The sequence below is a fragment of the Parasteatoda tepidariorum genome, chromosome 11 (genome assembly GCF_982258835.1).
Source record: "Parasteatoda tepidariorum strain Cologne lab strain chromosome 11, Ptep-v5.0, whole genome shotgun sequence".
NCBI classification, from domain to species: domain Eukaryota; kingdom Metazoa; phylum Arthropoda; class Arachnida; order Araneae; family Theridiidae; genus Parasteatoda; species Parasteatoda tepidariorum.
In genome coordinates, this window is record NC_141765.1 from 78,671,771 (window position 1) to 78,692,622 (window position 20,852).

The 20,852-nt window shown below is 27.9% G+C and overlaps 1 protein-coding gene across 2 annotated transcripts in view; it reads left to right on the forward strand.

The window, feature by feature from the left end:
• LOC107451510 (Golgi-pH regulating cation channel) overlaps positions 1–8,362 on the forward strand; it is an 83,027-nt gene extending 74,665 nt beyond the window's left edge. For both annotated transcript variants that reach the window (XM_087154926.1, XM_087154927.1), the window contains exons 21-23: positions 1,602–1,654; positions 8,081–8,111; positions 8,195–8,362. In XM_087154926.1, the coding sequence (XP_087011052.1) occupies positions 1,602–1,654; positions 8,081–8,111; positions 8,195–8,236 (126 nt within the window). In that variant the 3' untranslated portion in view covers positions 8,237–8,362. The remainder of the gene's footprint in view (positions 1–1,601; positions 1,655–8,080; positions 8,112–8,194) is intronic.
• The last annotated feature ends 12,490 nt before the right edge of the window (positions 8,363–20,852 follow it).

The window sequence follows — 20,852 nt, forward strand, 5'->3', positions numbered from 1 at the left end:
ATTTGGTTACGTTTACAAAACTATTAAGATAAATAATGAATTTATTGGTTTCATATTAGAGTCAAGTATATAATTTCTTTTTTTTTAGTACAAATATTGTAGTTCTAGAAAAGTTAAAGAAGTTCTTGGAATTGATAGCAAAGAATTTATGTTTTCAAAACTTATAACAGAAAAAAAAATAATGTTTGAAAAATGTAGAATTTTATACTACAAAAATATTATTTATTAAGATTGATTTTTTGGGAAACAATGGTTTTGGTTTAAACTAAATTTTTAATGAAAAAAAAGATTGTGCATTATGCAGAACTAAAGTCCACTATAAATTTAACCTCTTTTATCACTTTCAATAAACTTTCATATACTGATAGGAAAAATACTTATTTTGTCAATCTACAATTTAATATCCCAGAGCCAGAAGCAGCTGTATTGCGCTAAACACAAACGTTATTTTGTACTCAATGTAGAATAATCAAATGGAAGTAAACACTGGGTCTGATGTAAAAAATAAAAGAAAAATCAAATTCGAAGTGAAAAAACACTATCATCTCTGTATCTTCCTAAAGAGGGTATGCTCCTGATGGGACAGAGATATTCTAATATATAACAAAATTTTAATCCTATTTATTAATCATAAGTCTAAAGCCAATCTAAGTTTTTTTTTTTCTGTTTGAGATGATTTGTCTTCTTTTTCCTATCCAAAAGCATTCTGCACAACCACAGGATAATCATGAATGAAAGAATCTAATAAAATTATCTGTATTTCTGAGTGTTTTTAAAGATTTTAGAAAGACTTGATAATTTTTTAATAATACCTAGTTTTAATTGTCTTTGTTTTGGTTCATCCACATCATCTTCTTGTAATTCACTTTTTTTAAAATCTATTGCATCTTTTGTTGGTACAATTAAATTAAAAAATGCCTGTCTTTTAATTTTATCTCCGTTTTTGACACTAGAATCATTTGAAATTAGTTTTGAATAGTCATAATCTTGCATTGTATCAATAAGATACATTTGGTCAATCGTTTGCCCATTTTTCAAAGATAAAGTTTTCTCAGATTTATTTTTTAGAAAAATATTACAAGTATAGTGTTTATTATTTTTAATTTGAAATCTGTGAAAATTTTTAAACTGTTCCTAATTGTGAATTGAGTGAACTTTAACATATTTATATTCGGTTCTAAAATTACGTAAGTATCCAAAGGATTTTTAACTATTATCTTTGCATAAATATATTCTTCAGGATTTAACAAAATCTTATGATTTGATATAGCCAGTTCATTTTGTTTATCATCCAAATATTGTTTATTTATATTATGTATCTTCTTCATAATCATGATATTACTATTACAACATTTGTTATACCCTATGGCCTTTAATCGTTATAGATTTGCCCTTAGGAGATAATTGGATATTATGCATTAACATGAAATCATATCCCTTCAAACACTGAATTATCTAAATGTGTAACAAATAGTGTATGTTTATGTAATTTACTTTTTAAGAGATTTGAATACAACTCAAAAACCTGCTAATCTGAATACAACTGCAGTGTATATATTTTAAATTATGTTTATAAAATGATGCAAGTTTTATGTTTTTAGGATGAAGATCTAAAATGGGTTGAGGAAAACATTCCCCCATCATTAACAGATGTGTATGTATATCTTTATTTTGATTCTCATATTTAGAATGTTTTCCCTTAATGTGTGCAAATAAGAGAAAAAAAATAAATTAGTCTTAATACATGCCATTTAGTATATCATGTAGAAATATTTTTTTTCGAAAAAGTTTTTAGAAGCAATATTAGAAATTTATTAAGATAAAAAATCTTTTTAATAAATTCACTTCACTCTGAAAAAATTAGACACAAGTTGTGTCGTTAGAAGTAACAACACTGAATTTTCCATAAAGAAATATTTATTATTAATTTGTTAAACATGTTTTAAAAGTATGTTGAAATTCATACTAATAAGAAAAGCATATTTTGCATTGGTCTGTGTTTAGATGTAACAAGACTCATAAACTTGAAATGATATTTTCTCACAAAAAATAATCATAAGTTTTCCATTTCTTATTAGTCACAATGAACTTCATGGTGATATTAAAAACAAGGGCGTTTTGGCTGAAATTTGTTTATTTATTTATTTTTAATTGTTGAATATAATATTGCACTAAGTTCACTGGTAATTTAACTAAAAGTTGTTGTTGGTATGTACATAGTTGCCAACTCTACTGGATTTTCCAGTAGACTACTGAATTCTGCCAGTTTCTCTTGGTTTAATTAAAATTCTCCTGGTTTTTGTATATTTTAGAAAATTCCCTAAAATTGAGTAAGTTTCCTAAAAAAATCCCCATTGAAATAGAATTTTTGTACAGATTATTGCTTGCATATTTGAATATTTAAATAAGTATTACAAATACATAATGGCGCGAACCTTATTCATAGAAATCAGTTCAAAACTTTTTTTGTTATAAAATGTTAAGTTTATTTTTATTTTGATCTCTTTTTTAATTAATGAAAGAAATCTTTAAACTATCTTTGATGAATTGAATGCCTATTATTATTCGATATGAGATTTTTACTTTGACTTAACACATAATATTTCAAGTATGTTTAATGTCAATCATAATTAGAATATATTGCAGTTTTTTCTATTTTGATGACTATAAAAATCCCTAAAATTCCCTATGTGTAAAATATTTAATACATTATGCAGCAATTATCATGAAATTTATTATTCTTCGTATAATCTACTGGATTTTTCCCTATCCATGTTGGCAGCTATGTATGTAGAACTGAAAGTTGAAGATCCTATCTTTTTATGAAAAGCAGATAATTCACTTAAAAGGAACAAAGATGTTCCAGCATGAACTATTCTAATGTGAGTAATATAGACTCCAGCCAATTGACTAGATAGTGCTATCAATCAGAAACCAGATATTACTATCAATTAAAGAGCTGAATAGATAAAGTTTCTGAGTGACATTTTAGTGAAATTGTGTAAATTTGCTTTTTAATTTATACATTACTCACTTTTGATTAATCTTTGGACTAGTATTTGTGAAGGTATATGTAATGAAGTTCAAAGAATTGTCTTTAGTTCTGTATAGTTAAAGATTTCTCCATTGGCCTTACCCCTTTGATCTAAATCGTGCTTCTGGGATAAAATGGGGTGGGAGCCACTTCAATCTAAATTAATGTTTGTTACGTTCATAATCTATATTCTGTAAATTGATATGATAGCTAAGTTAAAATGATAGCTAAGTAAAATAAAAAATATCAGTTTAAACATGGTTTAAAGTAAATTTTCTGCCGCTATAAAGAAAACTTGTTGTTCAAGGATTACATTACAAGGATTTCATATTTACTTAACCTGAGATTCAGGGAAGATTAGACCAAAACCAAATGTTTGCCTAGTTTGGCCAATCGGTCAAATATTTAATTCTACTATTCTTTCGCAACTCCTTCAAATAATGTATTAGCTTGCATTAATAATTTAAATTGTGAGAAATTTTTTTAAAACATAGTTATTATTCTTATTTTAAGCAAATTGAAATTTAGGAGTTTGCTCTTTCTTCTTTTTTAAAGAAGGGTTCTAAAATACAAAGCATTTCCAATTTGGCTTGCTATGTAGTATACTAAACATCTAAAATTGCTTGCTATAAGTTAACCTTATCTGTTATTCTAATATCATTGTCATAATTATTAAGTCCTACCATACCTGTCTCATATACAAAAATTAGAAAATAGGTGTTCAAAAATTTAACCTACAAATTCAGAAGAGTGATAAAAAGCATCAACATGATAAAAACTTACTGTAGAACATGGGGTCGCTAATCACACTAAGAGTGTGAGAATAGCAAAAAAGGTATGCAGGCTGTTAATCTATTTATGCATTTTCAATTTTTCAGTCTTTTTTATTTAATCCACTTCAATATATAACAATGCCTTTGAATTATTAAAAAAGGTACCTAATGACCAATGCATTTGTTTAGAAAACATTTTTATACAAATTTTGATGAGAATAATTCCAATGTAGTATTTACCTGATTTTCATGAGTATTTACATGGAAATAAGTTCAAGGTATCAAATTTAAATTAAATACTAAATTAAAAATTTTTCTAATATAAATAAGGGAGGCTGTTTATGAATGTAATCCATCTCTACTTTTTGTACAACTATAACTGAGTAAAACGTATTTCAAAATCAAGTCAGAGTGTAATAAGTTAATAAAATAAGTTAACAGAAGAAAATCTGAAATTAATGTCTTTTTAATAATATCTCTTTGAATAACTAAACCAAAAAAACATATAAATTATGCAAATAAGTTAATTTAAAAACTTCATTATAAACAAGGTCTTTATAAAATTAAATGTAATGCAATTAAAGTTCTTAAATAATAAATTTCAAAAATTTTTTTTTTAGAAAAAGAATGTATGTTTAAGTTAGAAAATGTATTAACCTTGTAGTCCAAATTTAAAGCACTAGTCTAAAAGTTACAAATTTGTGAGATCATGGTGACGTTAAAATCATAAAGTGGATACTACAATTACATAACCATAACTGCTTTAATAAAAATGATATAGGCTGAATATGAAAGATATATAATTCTTCGATATATAATTAAAAATCTATAAATTTTATTATATACTCAATACCAATTTCATCTATAGCTCTTCCAGAAATCTCAGATACCTCTCAAATACCCCTTACTTTTCTAATGCCCCCTAAAAGTCTTCATTGCCCATATTTGGTACTCTTTGAGCTAGCTCCTATTTGGAAGTACACTCGTGTCCATAAATTAAGGATAATTCAGAATCACACGGAAATCAAACTTTAAAATTAAAATTTCACCTGTAGAATTATGACACACATCCTGAAGAAGAATATGCAAATTACAGGAAACCACTAGATGACGCTGGTAGTACGTCACAATGACGAGAATGTAAGAGAGGGGTATATAATGAATGGTGGCAAAGAAGTAAAATTGTTCACAAGCACTTTAAAAGCCTTTCAGTGCAATAACCGCATAGTTATGGCACAAAGGTAGCATTTGGATGATTTTTTACGTGGCAGAATCATCGGACGACTGGAATGTGGACGTACCCAGCTGGAAGTATCCGAGGAACTTGGAATCACCCAGAGTGTCATCTCCAGGCTTTGGCAACGATTCCAAGATGATGGTAATATGTGAGTGGACGTTACAGCACAGGTCGCCCCCGAGTTACAACGCCGAATGAAGACCGGTATTTGGCAGTTACTGCCAAAAGAAACAGACGGAGCACAGCATCAGACCTGTCTCGTCAGCTCTCTTCAGCTACCGGTATGACACTTTCAAGGCATACCATGTACAGAAGCTTAGGGCACATTGGTCTATATGATCGTAGGCCTGTCAGATGTGTTCCACTTACCGCAACTCACTGTCGCCTGCGATTAGCCTGGAGTAGAGAGCATGCATTGTGGACACCGCAACAGTGGTCTTGTGTGATGTTTTCCGAAGAGTCCAGGTTTAGTTTGCAGTCTGATTCTCGCCGGACTTTCATATGGAGAGCGCCAGGTACCCGTTACCACCAAGACAACACCATTGAACGACAGCGTTACGGTGGTGCAGGATGGCTCGTTTGGGGAGGAATTATTCTTGGTTCCAGAACTAACCTGCATGTTCAGAGTGTAACGATGACAGGCCACATCTATAGGGATGTCATTCTGGAACATGTAAGTTTGTTTCGGGGCGCCATGGGTGCTGAATTTCTGTTTATGGACGACAACGCCCGTCCTCACGGTGCAAACATTGTAGACAAATACCTTCAATCGGAGGATATCACCTGTATGGATTGGCCAGCATACTCACCGGACTTGTGTGTGGGATATGCTTGGCCGACGAATTGCATCCCGCCAACCCTCTCCCACCTGTCTACCAGACTTTCGGAGGGCATTGCTTGATGAGTGGTGTAATATTCCCCAAGATCAGATTGATAATTTGATACTCAGCATGTCTAGGCGTTGTACGGCCTGTATTGCATTGCCCGGGAGACATACTCCGTATTAACCATCATACTAGCCATGTTATAATGTTTTTTGAAATAGGTTCTTTTTTGAAATTTGCTCCAGGGAGTAAAAATCACAATTTTTATTAATTATGTCAAACATATAGCATCTTTTTTGCTCTTTACCATTTGTTTAATACATAGACTTTACAAATAAGTCATATTTGTTTGGCTTCTGTCTCTTTCTGTGCCTGAACTTCATTGTCCTTAATTTATGGACATGAGTGTACTTGATCTAAGAGAAGGAATAAAATAAGCTATCAAGACTTCATTCAAATAATGATCACTTGCGGAACCTCTGTCAAAGTTTCAGGGACTCAGGTTGATAATCTCCGATCTAGACAAAAGGCGGAGGTTGGTTGAGGTTTGACCTACCTAAATTAAGCACTGATATGTCATTTTCTCCATCTAAATGTGGTTTGCAACTCCATGTTCTATGGTAAACTTTCATTCTCTTAATGCCTTTTATCACCCCTGTGATTTCATCTGTTGAATTTTAGAATACTCAGTATAAATTAAAATTCTTGCAATGACCTTTTGGAATTATACCTATAAAACATACCGTTGAAAGATGTATAAGCGCATGGTGCGTAGCATTTTTAAAAAGTGCTTATTTTTTATTTTCGTTATTTAAAAGCCCTTAAAGGTGCTTTTTACATTGGGTGTTTTTAAAAAGTGCTTAATTTTCCCTTTTCGAAAAGAGAATGTCTATTTTCGCCATGTATTTTGTGAAACTGTGCTTTTCACATAGTTCTATTCAATGTTTTAACAATTCATTCAACCACAATCAATTACGGTATACCGTCGGTCGTTAGTATATGAAAGCACCAATCATTTTACATGTTTGATGAAATACTTGCGAGACCGCATGTGCGTCAACTGAGCTGGGTTCAGATTATTGCACTCTCATGTGCAACTCTACTGCATTTTGCAAGATATTATCAATTTCAGGCTTCATTTTCCACTCTCTGATATTGAGCCAAAAAATCTCTTGATCATTTTAAAATGGCTAATATAATTAAGAAAGGTGTTTTTTGTCAGAAACTAGTTATTTTATCATAATCATGTAGTCTTTGAAAATTATTTTGTATTTAGTTAATTTATATAGTACTTAAAAATATTTTTTGAGTGCTTAAAAAGTGCTTATTTTTTGTTGAAAGATTTGGCTATGCACACTGAAGCAATGTATGTTATAGTATTTATTTATTTGTAGTGCAGAAATAATTATTCATAACTTTTAGCAATTGTTCAGCTGATGTAATAAGTCAAAACAAACGAGGTTTTACTGTACATCTATGACAAACGTTGTGTTTCGATAGTTAGGTAATTCATGATTCTTAGAAATGAGTTAAGAATTCTTTTTTGTGTGAAATTATACCATTTACATACCCTCCAACATTACAGATTTCAGCAGTAGTGAATAGAAAAAGCAGAAATTTAGTAGAATTTTATAAAACATCCATCAGAACTTTAATCCCTGTTCATCAATCCATCCTACCTTTAATTAACCTGTTTATATTATTTATGTGCAGTGGTGGACAAAATTTTTTAAAATTATAATTTATTATGTTACCTTAAGTTATATTCTTAGTCCTAGAACAGGCCAAGGCCATCTCGGACAGGTCCCACTTTGGCTGTCTATCTGAGGCCACTGTTCTCCAATTTCTGACATGCCAAAAGCCAGTTGCAGGATTGAAGCCTTCTTATCCTTGCAAGAGTCCAAGCCATCTTACACAATATGCTTAAATGATATTGAGCTGTTTAAATTTGTTGTAGAGCTCACTGTTATAAAGTATTTGTAATATGTAATTTTCATTCAGAGAGCCTTAATTTTTCCTCAAAATTTTCCTTTCAAAGATCAGCAGTTTATCTTTTGCTGCCTTAGTAAGTGTCCAACACTCAGAGCCATATAGTGCCTCTAAAAAAAGTAATTTCTGAAACTACAGTCATTCAGTGCTTGTTGGAGGGTATACATTTAAAAAAAGGAGGGTATCTAATATTCCTTTTTTTTTCTTCTTTTTTTGGTTTCAGAGCTCTTCCTAGTCTTTTGGATTCTGATGAGGTGAAAATCATTTACTTTTATTATTTTTCTAAATTATTCTTTGGCCTCTAAAATGTGCTTACTGTTTTTCCTTTTTTTTTTAGGAAATTATGACAACTAAGTTTGAGAGAAGCAAAATGGAATAATGCCTTATTATTTAATAAATGTTAAGCCAGAAATTCCTTAGTTTTATAAATGAAATGGCTTGATATCATGATTTGTATATAAAGTATGAATGTTAACTTATCACTAATAAATTTTTTATGTCCCAATTCATTATTGTTATAATTACAGCAATATTTTTATCTATTGCAATTAATTTGATAGTAAATCCTTTTTTTCCATCAAAACAAGCTCTGCAATTCCTATACCAATAAAGTGACAAAATTTTGTATTTAATATTTATTTTACATAAAATATAAATGTAAGCTTAAAAGTTTAAAAAAAAAATAGTTTGTGATTCTATCAGTTTTAAGCCCCATATTTATTTGCTTATTAGCAAAATAAGTTTAAAAAATGCCAAGTTGATGCAGCAACTAGTAGCTTTTTGGACAGCTGGTTTGCTCTCACCAATTCATTTTAACGAAGCTGCAGCATTGCTTTGAATACCTCATTCATACAATGGGAAAAAAGGCATTACATATTTTTCTTGAAATAACCACCTTACTGAAATTTGAAATTCATGTATCATAATATCGTATTAAAAATATTGGGTTTCTTTTTATGTACTATGCGGAATTCCATACAATAAACGCGGAAATAGCGATCAAGAAACTAATATAGAACCTTTTTGAAAATTGAGCTGGTCAAAAAGTGATAAAAAAGTGCAATTGAAATTCTCCATGTTTTTTTAATTTAATTTTTGGAAGAAAAAATTCATTGTGTTAAGAAGCTTCCATGGGTTGCGCATCAGTTGAACACGCATTGCATCGTTATTTCTGATACGACAACCTTATAAAGCAATAAATTGTTCTTTCGGTCAAATGACCGGTTGTGGTAGAAATAGGTATATGACAAGTATTATTCGAAACAAACAAAATATAACAAAAATACAGTACAGAACCCGTTATCCGGAAATCGGAAAACCAAAAAACCGGAATGAAATTCGTTAAATTTTCCTGCCATTTAAAAAAAAATTTTTTTTTTTCCTTGTAAAATTTTAGGATTTTTCTTTTTTAAAAGATTTTTACCTTACCATCATTTTGGAAATAATCATTAGTGTATTACTTCATATTTTTTTCTTTTTAAGATTATTTCCAAATAGTTTTTTTTTTAGTTGCTTTTAACAATAAAAAAAACGGCTTTTTGTAGCGATTCAGAAAACCGGTAAAATCAGTTATCCGGAATAGCGTTGGTCCCGATCGTTCCGGATAATCGGTTCCCTACTGTAATAGAATATGAACAGTATGTAATTGTTAGAAAAAGTCATGAAGTCAAATGTGCAAAAACGATAAGATGATAAGCGCATTTTAGTTACAAAATGTTCTTAAACGGTCATGGTATGTTTAGTGCTAAGACATGGTTTGTGACAATTTTCTTAATATTATAGAGAAAAAATTTTTCATTATAGAGGTTGATAGAATTGTGTTAATATAGATCTGCTACTGTATGTTATCCAACCAATCTCCACATTTACTAAAAAATTCATTAAGTGCTTGCACTTTTGAGACGGTCATTTTAAACAAAATTTTAAAAATCACAATAATAAAATCAATTTTAATTTACGAGCATTTCATAATAATATTTCATTTTGGTTATAATTTAAGAATTTTCCCGATATTACTCCATGCAGTTTTCAATTGTACAGTATTAGTGAATTTCTCTGTGAGCTTAAAGTTTTGAGACAGACTGTAGTCTATATATATATAGTATAAATATCATGTGTAAATATATACATACATATAAATATTGTTTTGCTAAGTATTAGGATTTTCACAAATTTTTTTATTCACTTTATAGTATTACGGCATATTTTGCCAGATTCACTTGAGTTATTTGCTTTCACCTTGCTGAAAATCTTATAGGGATTTTAGGGTGGACAGCGGGAAAACCTGGAATTTTTTTATGCTGGAATAATCAGGGAATTTTAAAGAAAAGCTTGAAATTTTTTCTTAGTTTTTTTTTAAATTTTACTAATTTAAATTATTTATTAATTTAAATTATTTTACCATCCGTTTTTTACACTTATGTATCTTAAAATAGTTTAAACATCATCAACTTAACAATACTTTGCTTGCATCTAAAATTTGTTCTATTATAATAACCCTGTTTAACTATAATGCCACACATAACTCTATCATGGTTACTGAACGAATGGAGAAACCTTTGACCTCTATGGAGACTATGGGACTGTGCAGTTTAGGAAATGCAAGGATTGTGGTGGAGGTGGAAGGAGTTAGGATATTTGCTTCTGTTCTTAAAAAGTGGGATTTCTTTTTTCTTCTTGTCAGTGGACTGAATCCATTTATGGCTTGAATTAGTTCCGAAACTTGGGTGGTAATTTTTTTTTCTACCTTGACAAAATGATTTAAATTTGATATTTCTAACTTAATAAAATTCTCAAAAAGTTGGTTATAATTTAATAATAATAGATTTTATATTGCACTCTTTTTCTGAAAGCTATTGTACTTGCATTCAATAAAATCCGTAAATTATTTTTTCTCAGCAGAGCCAACTAATCACACATTTTCCTACAATCACTAACAACAATGTTTGTCAGCAAATTGTTGCAGTAATGTTAATTTTCTCGATTTCATTTTAACCTTTTATAACATATTTTAATTAAAAAAGTTTTTTTTTAAGAACCAATTTTATGTTAACATTTAATTTTACTTTTTTGTTGGTAAATATTAAATTTTTGATTCAAAATTCGAATTGTATAGTAATTCCAATATCGAAACAGGGTGCGTAGCGTTTGTAAAAAGTTTAAAGGTGCTTTTTTGGGGATTTCGTTTTTAAAAGCTTTTAAAGGTGCATTTTTCAGCTGGCGTTTTTAAAAAGTGCTTTTTTTCCCTTTAGTGATATCTGGTAGATCCCATGCATTTCACGAAAAATGGGGAGTTTGCTACTTAGTCATTCACGCGGACTTCATGTCGTACCCACGTTATAACTTGCGCATGCACGCACACTTGAAACCGAAACCCGAGTGCTCGGATGGAGATTATCAGATCCTTGTAATGATGAAAGCTTTTGCTTCCTTCATTAACCGTATCGTTGATAGTGGAATGTATGAATGTTCATTTTGGCCAATATTGAATGAATAAAAACAATAACGTTGAGTTTCCAGGAAATAATGTGCAAATCATTGAATGTAAATTTAGGTTTTATTAATCATAACTTAAGATTTCTATAGTGGCCACTTCATCAATAAAATAAGAAATCCCTTAAAGGGATGAAAAAAGAATAATACTCTCTATTGAGAGATCATAAAGGCAGAACAACATTTCTGACCGTTAGAAAATTAAGACTGGGAGGCCCCCCAAAAAGGGGTCCCAGTCTAACCAATTTAAAAATTCCAAGTGAATATATTTATTCTCAACGGACAGAGAAAGAGTATGGGTAGGAGATCCAAAATTTGGCGATTTATCATAATATATCATAGCCAAAAACAAAGCCAACTAGCATGTCCACATGGGTTAAAAAGAACACCTTGGCGATCACGAGTCGCCAACAAATTTAAGTGAATTATTATAACCATGCAACCGAAACATTTAGCCGTTGGAAAATTAAAATAAAAAGTTATAAATAGATTTTTGTTTTCGATTAGAGGCGACAGTAAATTTATATGTCTGCATAATAATGAAATAAAAAGAAAGTATCCGTTACATTGATCTGGAAGAGAAGAAATAAATATTTTATGTTCGCTTAAAAAGATTAAGTTTTTGATTTATTTTAAAAGTAATTCTATTAATAAAAATAAGCTTAAGTAATGAAGGATATTTTAAAAGATAGAAAATAAATATGTGTATGCCAATTCTGGCATCACAATCCTTATGAAATGTTTTTCTTTTTAATTTATTTAAATTTTATTATTGTTTATTTTATTTTACTTCTAGCACTTTTTTGACATAGGGGGTACTTTTGTTCAGGGTCAAGTTGAATTCACTCGATGATGTGGGAAAGTAATGATTGTTTCGATTTACGTCTGTTTCTTTTTGGGGGTTTTTTTAACGCTAAAACTGTTTATAAAAAGTTTTTGTTTTTCAATGATATCACTGATTGAATATGAATTTTTTGAGTGTTTGAAAATTTTTGTAAAGTGCTTCAAAAGTTTTTAAAAAGTGCTTATTTTTTATTCAAAGATTTGGCTACGCACCCTGTGAAAATTCATAAATGTTGCTTGTATTCCAGAGATGACATTTCCAAAACTGTTTCTCTTTTTACCCTAAAAGGCTGACAAAGACTAAGGAAAACTATAGGAAACATGTTGAATGATGTATAAACATAAAATATAATTTTTTTTATTCATATGTGTTTATTAGGAAGAAGGAAAATGAAACCTTTTTTTTATTCTACATGGTACAGGTACCAGTTTCTAGTTGTAGAAACAATTAACTGTGCTATATAATTAAGAAACCATGTGTTTAGATTGGAATTCTTTAAATATTTTAATTTCAAATAAGAAAAAACTAAACAAAAAAGAATTAAATTTAAAGAATTTTATCTATTTTTTTCGACAGAGAAATTAGATAATTTTGCATTTGCAACATTCATTTTTGTATACTGAATCTCTTAAAATAATAATGGTTATTCAAAACAACATTATTTAAACATTTGACTTGAGATACTGGTTTAAAGAAAATGTGATCAATGAATTTTTTAAAGAGCACTGTTTAGATAAAATACAGTATAAAATGGCTTTATATGGAAATGTAAATACAGTGACTCACAAAAGTGTTTGTACTCTTACGACTTTCAATGAAATAATTTTTTTAGTAATAAAAAATTATTTTTTATTCTTAGCAAAACTGTATGGAATATTTTAAAAACAAATCAAAAGTTTATTTTTAAGAAATCAATAACCAGGGCTCGCACTAAGGACTTCATATTATTCATAAGCCAAACATCAAAAGTATTAGCCAAAGGCATCTTAACAAATTTTTATTATTAATTTTTTCTCATAGAAAATTTCAAATTGAAATACAAACTTACTATTAATTAATTTATTTTAAAAAAGGCAAATTCAAATTAGAAGTCTTTTTACAGTTGGGGAAAACTAAATGAGCAATGAATGGAAGAGAGGGAAAAAAAATTGATGTTTTATCATCTTTGAAGAAATAGAAAAAATAATAGGTTGGGGTAATTTTTGATGATTTCTTAGACTCGAGCAGTAATATAAGGATAAGCCTGAAGCAACATTTGATGTTTCGAAGTTCCAAGTATCTTTTAAATAAATATATTTCATTTTAAATAAAATTATTTCTTTAAATTTTTTATTTTTTAAAAAAAAAAAGAATTTTTAGTCTCTCTTATTTTTTACTGCCATCATTCAACAACAAAAAATTTATCGCAGTTGAAGATAAATTATTTGAAGCATTTAGTTCTGTTTTAATAGTTATTATACCACTCTGAGATTTTTTATCAAGGTGCTTAATATGTTCATTGCCAGCCTACTACAGGTGGTTATACTTATATCATTAAAAAAATGGTAAATATAAAGGTTAAATCAAAGTTAATTATTTTTATTTCAGCTACCATTTTCTAGAAAAATAGTTGGATAATAATATGCATTTAGTTACCACTTAATCTATCGTGTTGACACTAGCCGCAGGAAAGATTTTTAACACGCAATATATTGTGTTTTATAATCTGTATTTTACAGTTTTTTTTAAAATGCCTACATTATCTCTCTTGCTACTTACATTATCTGGACTTAATCAGGGTGTCCACTCAAATCAGATTTCAAATTTCCTTGATTTTTCTAGGTAAAAATCTTAAAATTTCCAGGTCTGCATTTTTTTTCTTTTCTTACAAAGTGTAGGATTTGTACAAGGAAAGTGTCTAGATTATAAAATATTTTATTCAAAATGACATTTTGTTTAACATATCATCTTGAAAAAAAATTTTTTTTGACAAGATTTTGTTTTTTTATTTTTTAATGTTTTGGTACAACATTAATTTTCGAAAAATTAAAACATATGGAGAAAATATGTTTAGCTGGTAAAATATATTGTTTTTATTGAATAAACTTTTTTTAATGTGTTACTTTAAGTTGTATTTGCTCAAAGTGTACCTACAAAATGGCAAAAGCAGAATGACTAATAAAAGCTTGGATAAATATTGTTTCATATATTTCTTAAGCAAAGGAAAACCGTTTCAGGTGATTATATATCAATGAATTTTTATAATTACAGTGGTTCCCAAAAGTGTTTGTTCACTTATAACTTTTATTGAAATAGGAAATAAAAATTCATTAATAAAAATGTGTATTTCACAATGGGTATTTGATAATAAGGTGTATAATCTATTTTTAGCAAAACTGCATGGAATATTTTAAAAACAAAGCAAAAGTGAATTTTTAAGGTATCAATAATCAAATAGTAACAAAAATGTTACTCCACGAAAGTCATCATACAGTTAAATTTTTAGAATTTCAGAATAAAAATTATCGTATATTGCAATTTTTTTTATTTATTTGCAATTTAGTATCAAACTTATGATAGCAAAATTATATTTTAATCTTTGCTTGCTAACTCCGTAATATTTTATCATTTAAAACGGTACGTGGTCGTAATAAAACAATAGACCATATTTGATTATTTGTCATCATAAGAGGTAAATCAGTAATGAATATGTTAAATTAGTTTATTGTGTCCTATTGCACTGTGCAATATGCAGGGATGAAAGTACCAGTTAGCAAAAAAAGCTGAATTCTACATTATGAAATTAATAAATGTATGGAGCTTAAAAAGCTGAATTCAGAGTAAAAGCTGAAAACTTTCATGCCTGAATATGTGATAAAATGCTTAAAAGAAGGACTTCATATCAGATTAAAATTATAAAATTTGTGGAAAAATTCATAAATTCGCAATTGAGAGTTGTACAAGTTTCTATAAAATTTTTAAAAAAATATTTTGCACAAATTTCACCCGACAAAAAAAAATCTAGTCACGTGTATTTACAAACTTATGAAAGCTATTGTAGATGCGAAAGGAAACTCCACTAAATGTTAATTAAACGAAAAATTAGAATATTTACTAATAGACAGTGTTTTATTTATTTATTATTATTTTTTTTTGAAAGAGTGCGATGACTTTTGTGAGATAAAGTTTTTGTCACTTTTTGATGATTTATTTCTTAAAAATAAACTTTTCCTTTGTTTTTAAAAGATTCCATACAGTTTTGTTAATATTAGTATACATATTTTATTATTAAATATCCATTCTGAAATATTCATTTTAATCAATGGATTGTCTTATTTCATTGAAAGTCGTAAGTGTACTAACAGTTTTGTGAGTCACTGTAATTACATTTCAATATAAAGCTATACTGTATTTTATCTTACCTGTACTTTTTTATAAAACTCATTGATCATATTTTCTTTAAGCCAATATCAAGTCAAATTTTTTAAATAATGTTGTTTTGAATTAGCATTATTATTTTAAGAGATTCAGTGTACAAAAATAAATGTAAAATTGTCTAATTCCATACTTTATAGAATTTCTTTTATCTTATCTTTGTTCCATCTATATCTATATCCATCTATATCTATATGTTATCTATATCTTTGTTCCATACTTTATAGAAAAAAAAATAGATAAAATTCCTTAAATGTTATACTTTTTTTTCTTATTTGAAATTAAAACATTTAAAGATTCCAATCTAAACACACAGTTTTTTAGTTTAGCATATTAATTGTTTTTGTTTTAACAACTAGAATCTTGTACAGCGCACAACTAAAATAATAAGTTTTACTTTCCTTCTTCCGACTAGACATATGAATATAAAAAATTTATATTTTATGTTTATACATCATTTAATATGTTTCTTATATATTCCTTAGTCTTTGTCAGCTTTTTAGGGTAAATGGGGGGGTAGTTTTGGAAATATCATCTCTGGTATGCAAGAACATTTATGAACTTTCGATATTGTGATAACTATACAATTCGAATTTTGAATCAAAAATCAAATATTTACCAACAAAACAGCAAAATATTAATATTAGTTAAAAAAAATATTTTTTAAAATTAAAATATGTTATAAAAGGTTAAAATGAAATAGAAAAAAATTAGCATTGATGCAACAGTTTGTCAACAAACATTGCTGATAGTGATTGTAAAAAAATTTCTGATTGGTTGGTTTGCTGAGAAAAAATAATTTACAGATTTCTTTGAATGGGAGTACAAAAGCTTCCAGAAAAAGAGTGCAATATAAAATTTATTATTATTAAATTATAACCAACAAATTTTTGGAGAATTTTATTAAGTTAAAAATACAAAAACATTTTGACTCATTTTGTCAAAATAGACAAAAATTACCACCAAAGCATCGAAACAAACTTGAGCCATAAATGGATTCAGTCCATGGACAGAATTTTAAAACAGAGGCAAATATCCTAACCCCTTCCATGTCTAGCACAATCTTTGCCTTTCCTAAATTGCACAGTTCCATAGAGGTCAGAGGTTTCTACATCTGTTTCGCAACCATGGGAGAATTTTAAGTGGCATTCTAGTTTAACAGGGTTATAATGGAGCAAATTTTGATGCAAGCAAAGTATAACAAAGTTGATGACATTTTAACTGTTTGGAGATACATTTCGGTCTGAAAAATGTGGTTATAATGGATGAAATAATTTAAATTAAGAAAATTGGTAAATAATTTAAATTGGTGAAATTAAAAAAAATATCTAAGATAAAAAATTTCCAGCTTTTATTTAAAATTCCCTGATTTTTCCAGTATAAAAAAATTCCCTGATATAATTCTAATTAAAATTCATAATTTTCAGGATCAAGAATATATATTTTTCTTTTTGGTAGAAAAACTGTTTGTCAATACTTTTGCCAAAATACAACTTGTTTTTCCGAATTCACGATTTTATTACATTTGGCTAGGTGACGAATGCTTAGAGGGGGCCCTGAATAATCAAAAACTTTATCTGACAAAAGTCATAGTACACTTTAAAAAAAAATCTTCTCCAATTAGTAAATATTCTTATTTTTCATTAAATTAACATTTAGTCAAGTTTCCTTTTGCATCTACAATAGCTTTTAAAAGCCCATAAATAAATGTAACTAGTTAGTTTTGTATTCTTGTTTTTTTCCATAACGACTTCCAATTTATCTTTGATCTCCAATTCTTTTCATTAATTGCAAAAAAATAAGACTCCACTGAATCAGCTCATCTTCTTTCTTGTTCCAGCGGGTCTAAAAAGCAATATCTTTTTTATTGTATTCTCATCACATGGGCTATCCTATTCATTTTTAAGGTATTTAATAATATCAGGATGTTTATAAATCTTGTACAGTTCAAAGTTAAGTCTCCTTCTTCAGTTATTGTTTTCATTTACACCACCAAGTATACTCCGTAAAATCTTTATCTCAAATATTGCGATATGATTTCACTCCAGTTTTGTCTTTGTCCTAGCTTCAGAAGCATATGTCAAGACCTGCATGAGAAGAGTTTTGTAAATTAAGAACTTTGTTTTTCTAGAAAGAAATCTAGATTTTATAAATCTTCTCAGCCCATAGACAGCCCCATTTGCCAATTAGTGTCTGTTTTTTTCATTTCAGGAGACATTCTGTTATCAATAGTAATAATTGATCCTAAGTAAGTAAAACTCCTTACTGTTTCAAATCTACAAGAATCTAATTCAAGATAGGGGTCTGGGACTTTGAAACCTGATTTGAGTGGCCACCCTGGATTTGCACAAGCAACAAAACTTAGCTATTTCGTGTATCATTCCATGCTCTAGAAAAGATGAAATAATGCAAAAAAAGAAGAAGAAAAATATACTAGAAAGTGCGTACATACACAGTATGTACATCATTTTATTTGCAAGCCAAACAAAAATTTATGTATCATTACAAAATAAAATACTGAAATAGGGCACCTTATATAGAATAAATGAAACATAGTTTAATTTTAAATCTAATCTCTACATGCTTAGTATTAAAAAATATGAGCATGATAAAATTATTTTTTTATATCTTACAGTTTTTAAAATAAATCCTATACATTACTGGATCACTAGATATTTCCAAAAACAGAAATATTTAGTTCATAACACTTCTTTTTGGATGAAAATTATTAAATAATATTTAAATGTAAGAAATTTATTTAGAAAAATAATCACATCTTAAATTTTAACTATCAACTTAAGTAGTTGATTAATCTTACTAATAAGTAAAATACCAATTTAAAGTTCTACAGAATTTCAAGACTATATTATTTGAAAGTCCTAAAACATGACTTAAACAATATTCAATTAAATTAAAATAATATAACTAGAAAAAGTTTATTACAGTATTCTATACTCCAAGTCTATTTCAACAAAATAAGTAAGATACAACACACTGCAAAAATTTTATATAGTGTTTATATATCAACATATTTATAAAGTAACAAACAATTACACACTCTTTTTAAACTTTTAAAATAATTGAAGTAAATATTTGAGCTGATATGTGCTTTGGGTACAATAGGGGTCTTCAACCTTTTGAGCCTGGGGGACTCTGAAATAATTTTTCAAAATCAAAGAGGCCACACTTGTGCTTATAGAAGTAAAGAAATTCAATAGTGGAAGAGAATAACAGTTTATTTTAGCATAAATTACCATATTCTTTTATTTTTTATTAAAGATTTAAATGTCACTGTATGCACAACATGTTCTCAGTATGTAAATTTTCTTGATGGACAATGCAAAGAAAAACCCTAATGTCAGTAGTTCCTACACACTTATGTATCAAGTTTCAATAATATTCAATGAGATAAATTCTTGTTTTACTTACATTCTTGTTTTATTTATGTCAAAACATAAGCATAAAAATATATCTTTGTTAAAAAGTAAAGCTGTGTAAGTCAAGATAAACTTAATGGTTTATTTCTTTTATTTTTAATTACTCATCAAATAAAATCATTAAAATAATAAATCATTATTAATCTTATATATAAGTCTCAGACACAACTTTTATACTCCCAGTTATAAATAATAGTCTTTTCAATTTTATTTTTAAACTATTGTTTTTTTAAAATAGTTTTATTAATAATAATTTCTTTACGGGAAGTAATTGCAAATTTAAAAATAGAATCTATTTGATTTGTAATGAATTTTTACACTTTGTTTCACACATTTGTTGAAATTTTTCATACTTTTTGCTTATGAAAAGAATTGCATTTTTTTTTTGAATCTTTAAAAAACAACGATAATTTGTTTTAAGTGGTTTCACTCATTGATCATTATATTATAGATGCAAGGCCATAGCCAGTGGGTGGAATATAGGGATTTAAGCCCCTCTTCAAATTTTTCTTTAAGATTTTTATTTGTAATACTTATATTTTTTGTTAAATTTTTAAAACAAAAATTATTTTTTCTTTTAAAATCCGTAATAGAATGAGATATTTTTTAATAACAATTATTTACTGTTCATCTGTAAAATTATATGACTTGCATCAGTTACTAACATGCAAATTTAAATTTAAATGTGATTTTAGTAAAAAGAAATTTAAAAAAAACAAACAAAAAAAAAACACTTTTTTCTGTCAAAACTTCAATTTTCCTTTTTCTAGCAGCAGAATAAATTCATTTTGCATTATACGCAAGCTTTCTTATTTTATAATTTTCACCAATTACTTAGCAATCCAAAAGAAAAATAAATAGAGGTGTTACAACACTGATAAAAGTACATATATATTTCCTTTACTGAAAAGACATTTCAAAATAGAAAATAATTACCCTACGATAAAAACTACTCTTTATAATGCACCAATGCTGCAAAAAAAGAAAAATGATGTAATAGCAAACTTACAGATATAAAAAAAAAATTTAAAAATAGATTCGACTAATGTAATAATTAACAAAAATTGCTAAGCAGAAAAGTATATTTAAATTGCAAAATCATTGTGTTTCATTCAAATAAATAACATTTTACAAAAAAATCCTGGCTACAGACCTATACTATCCTTTTATTAGTGGTATTTGAAAATCAATAAATTTTTTACTATCAATAATGTATACCACTGTAATTTAATCAAATGTCCACCAATAATTGGTAAATTTATTTTTGTTAAATAAATAGCAAATCAAATTCAGCACTGTTATCTATGAAAAGGAATATTTGGATTTCAGAATATTTGGCGAAATGCAAGTAACAAAAACTCGTTATAGGAAAAGAAGTTACAAAAACTCAATAAAGGATAGTATTTAAATAGTAAAATCATGAAAAAAATATTATATATATTACATTCCACAAAAAATCCTGGCTTAAGGCCCTGTATACATAGATCGATTTATCAATTTATTGATGGTATTTAACCTTTTGAATTTTTTAATGAATATTTCAATTGTATTTTGAAAATGGTACAATTTAAAATTCTTTAAGATAAAGAAAATTCATTTATTGTAAGTTGGAAAAACTGTGTTGAGTTCCATTGATAATAATAATGTATGCCAGTACCAAATGAAATTGGTCAATCATTTGCAAAGCTTTGAACCAGTAAATGGACATGAATACATGTTAAGCTTTCATACCCACAAAAAATGCACTAAAAACCTTATATATTAGAATAATATTAATGAGCAACCAATATAAATAAAAAAGTTTTTTT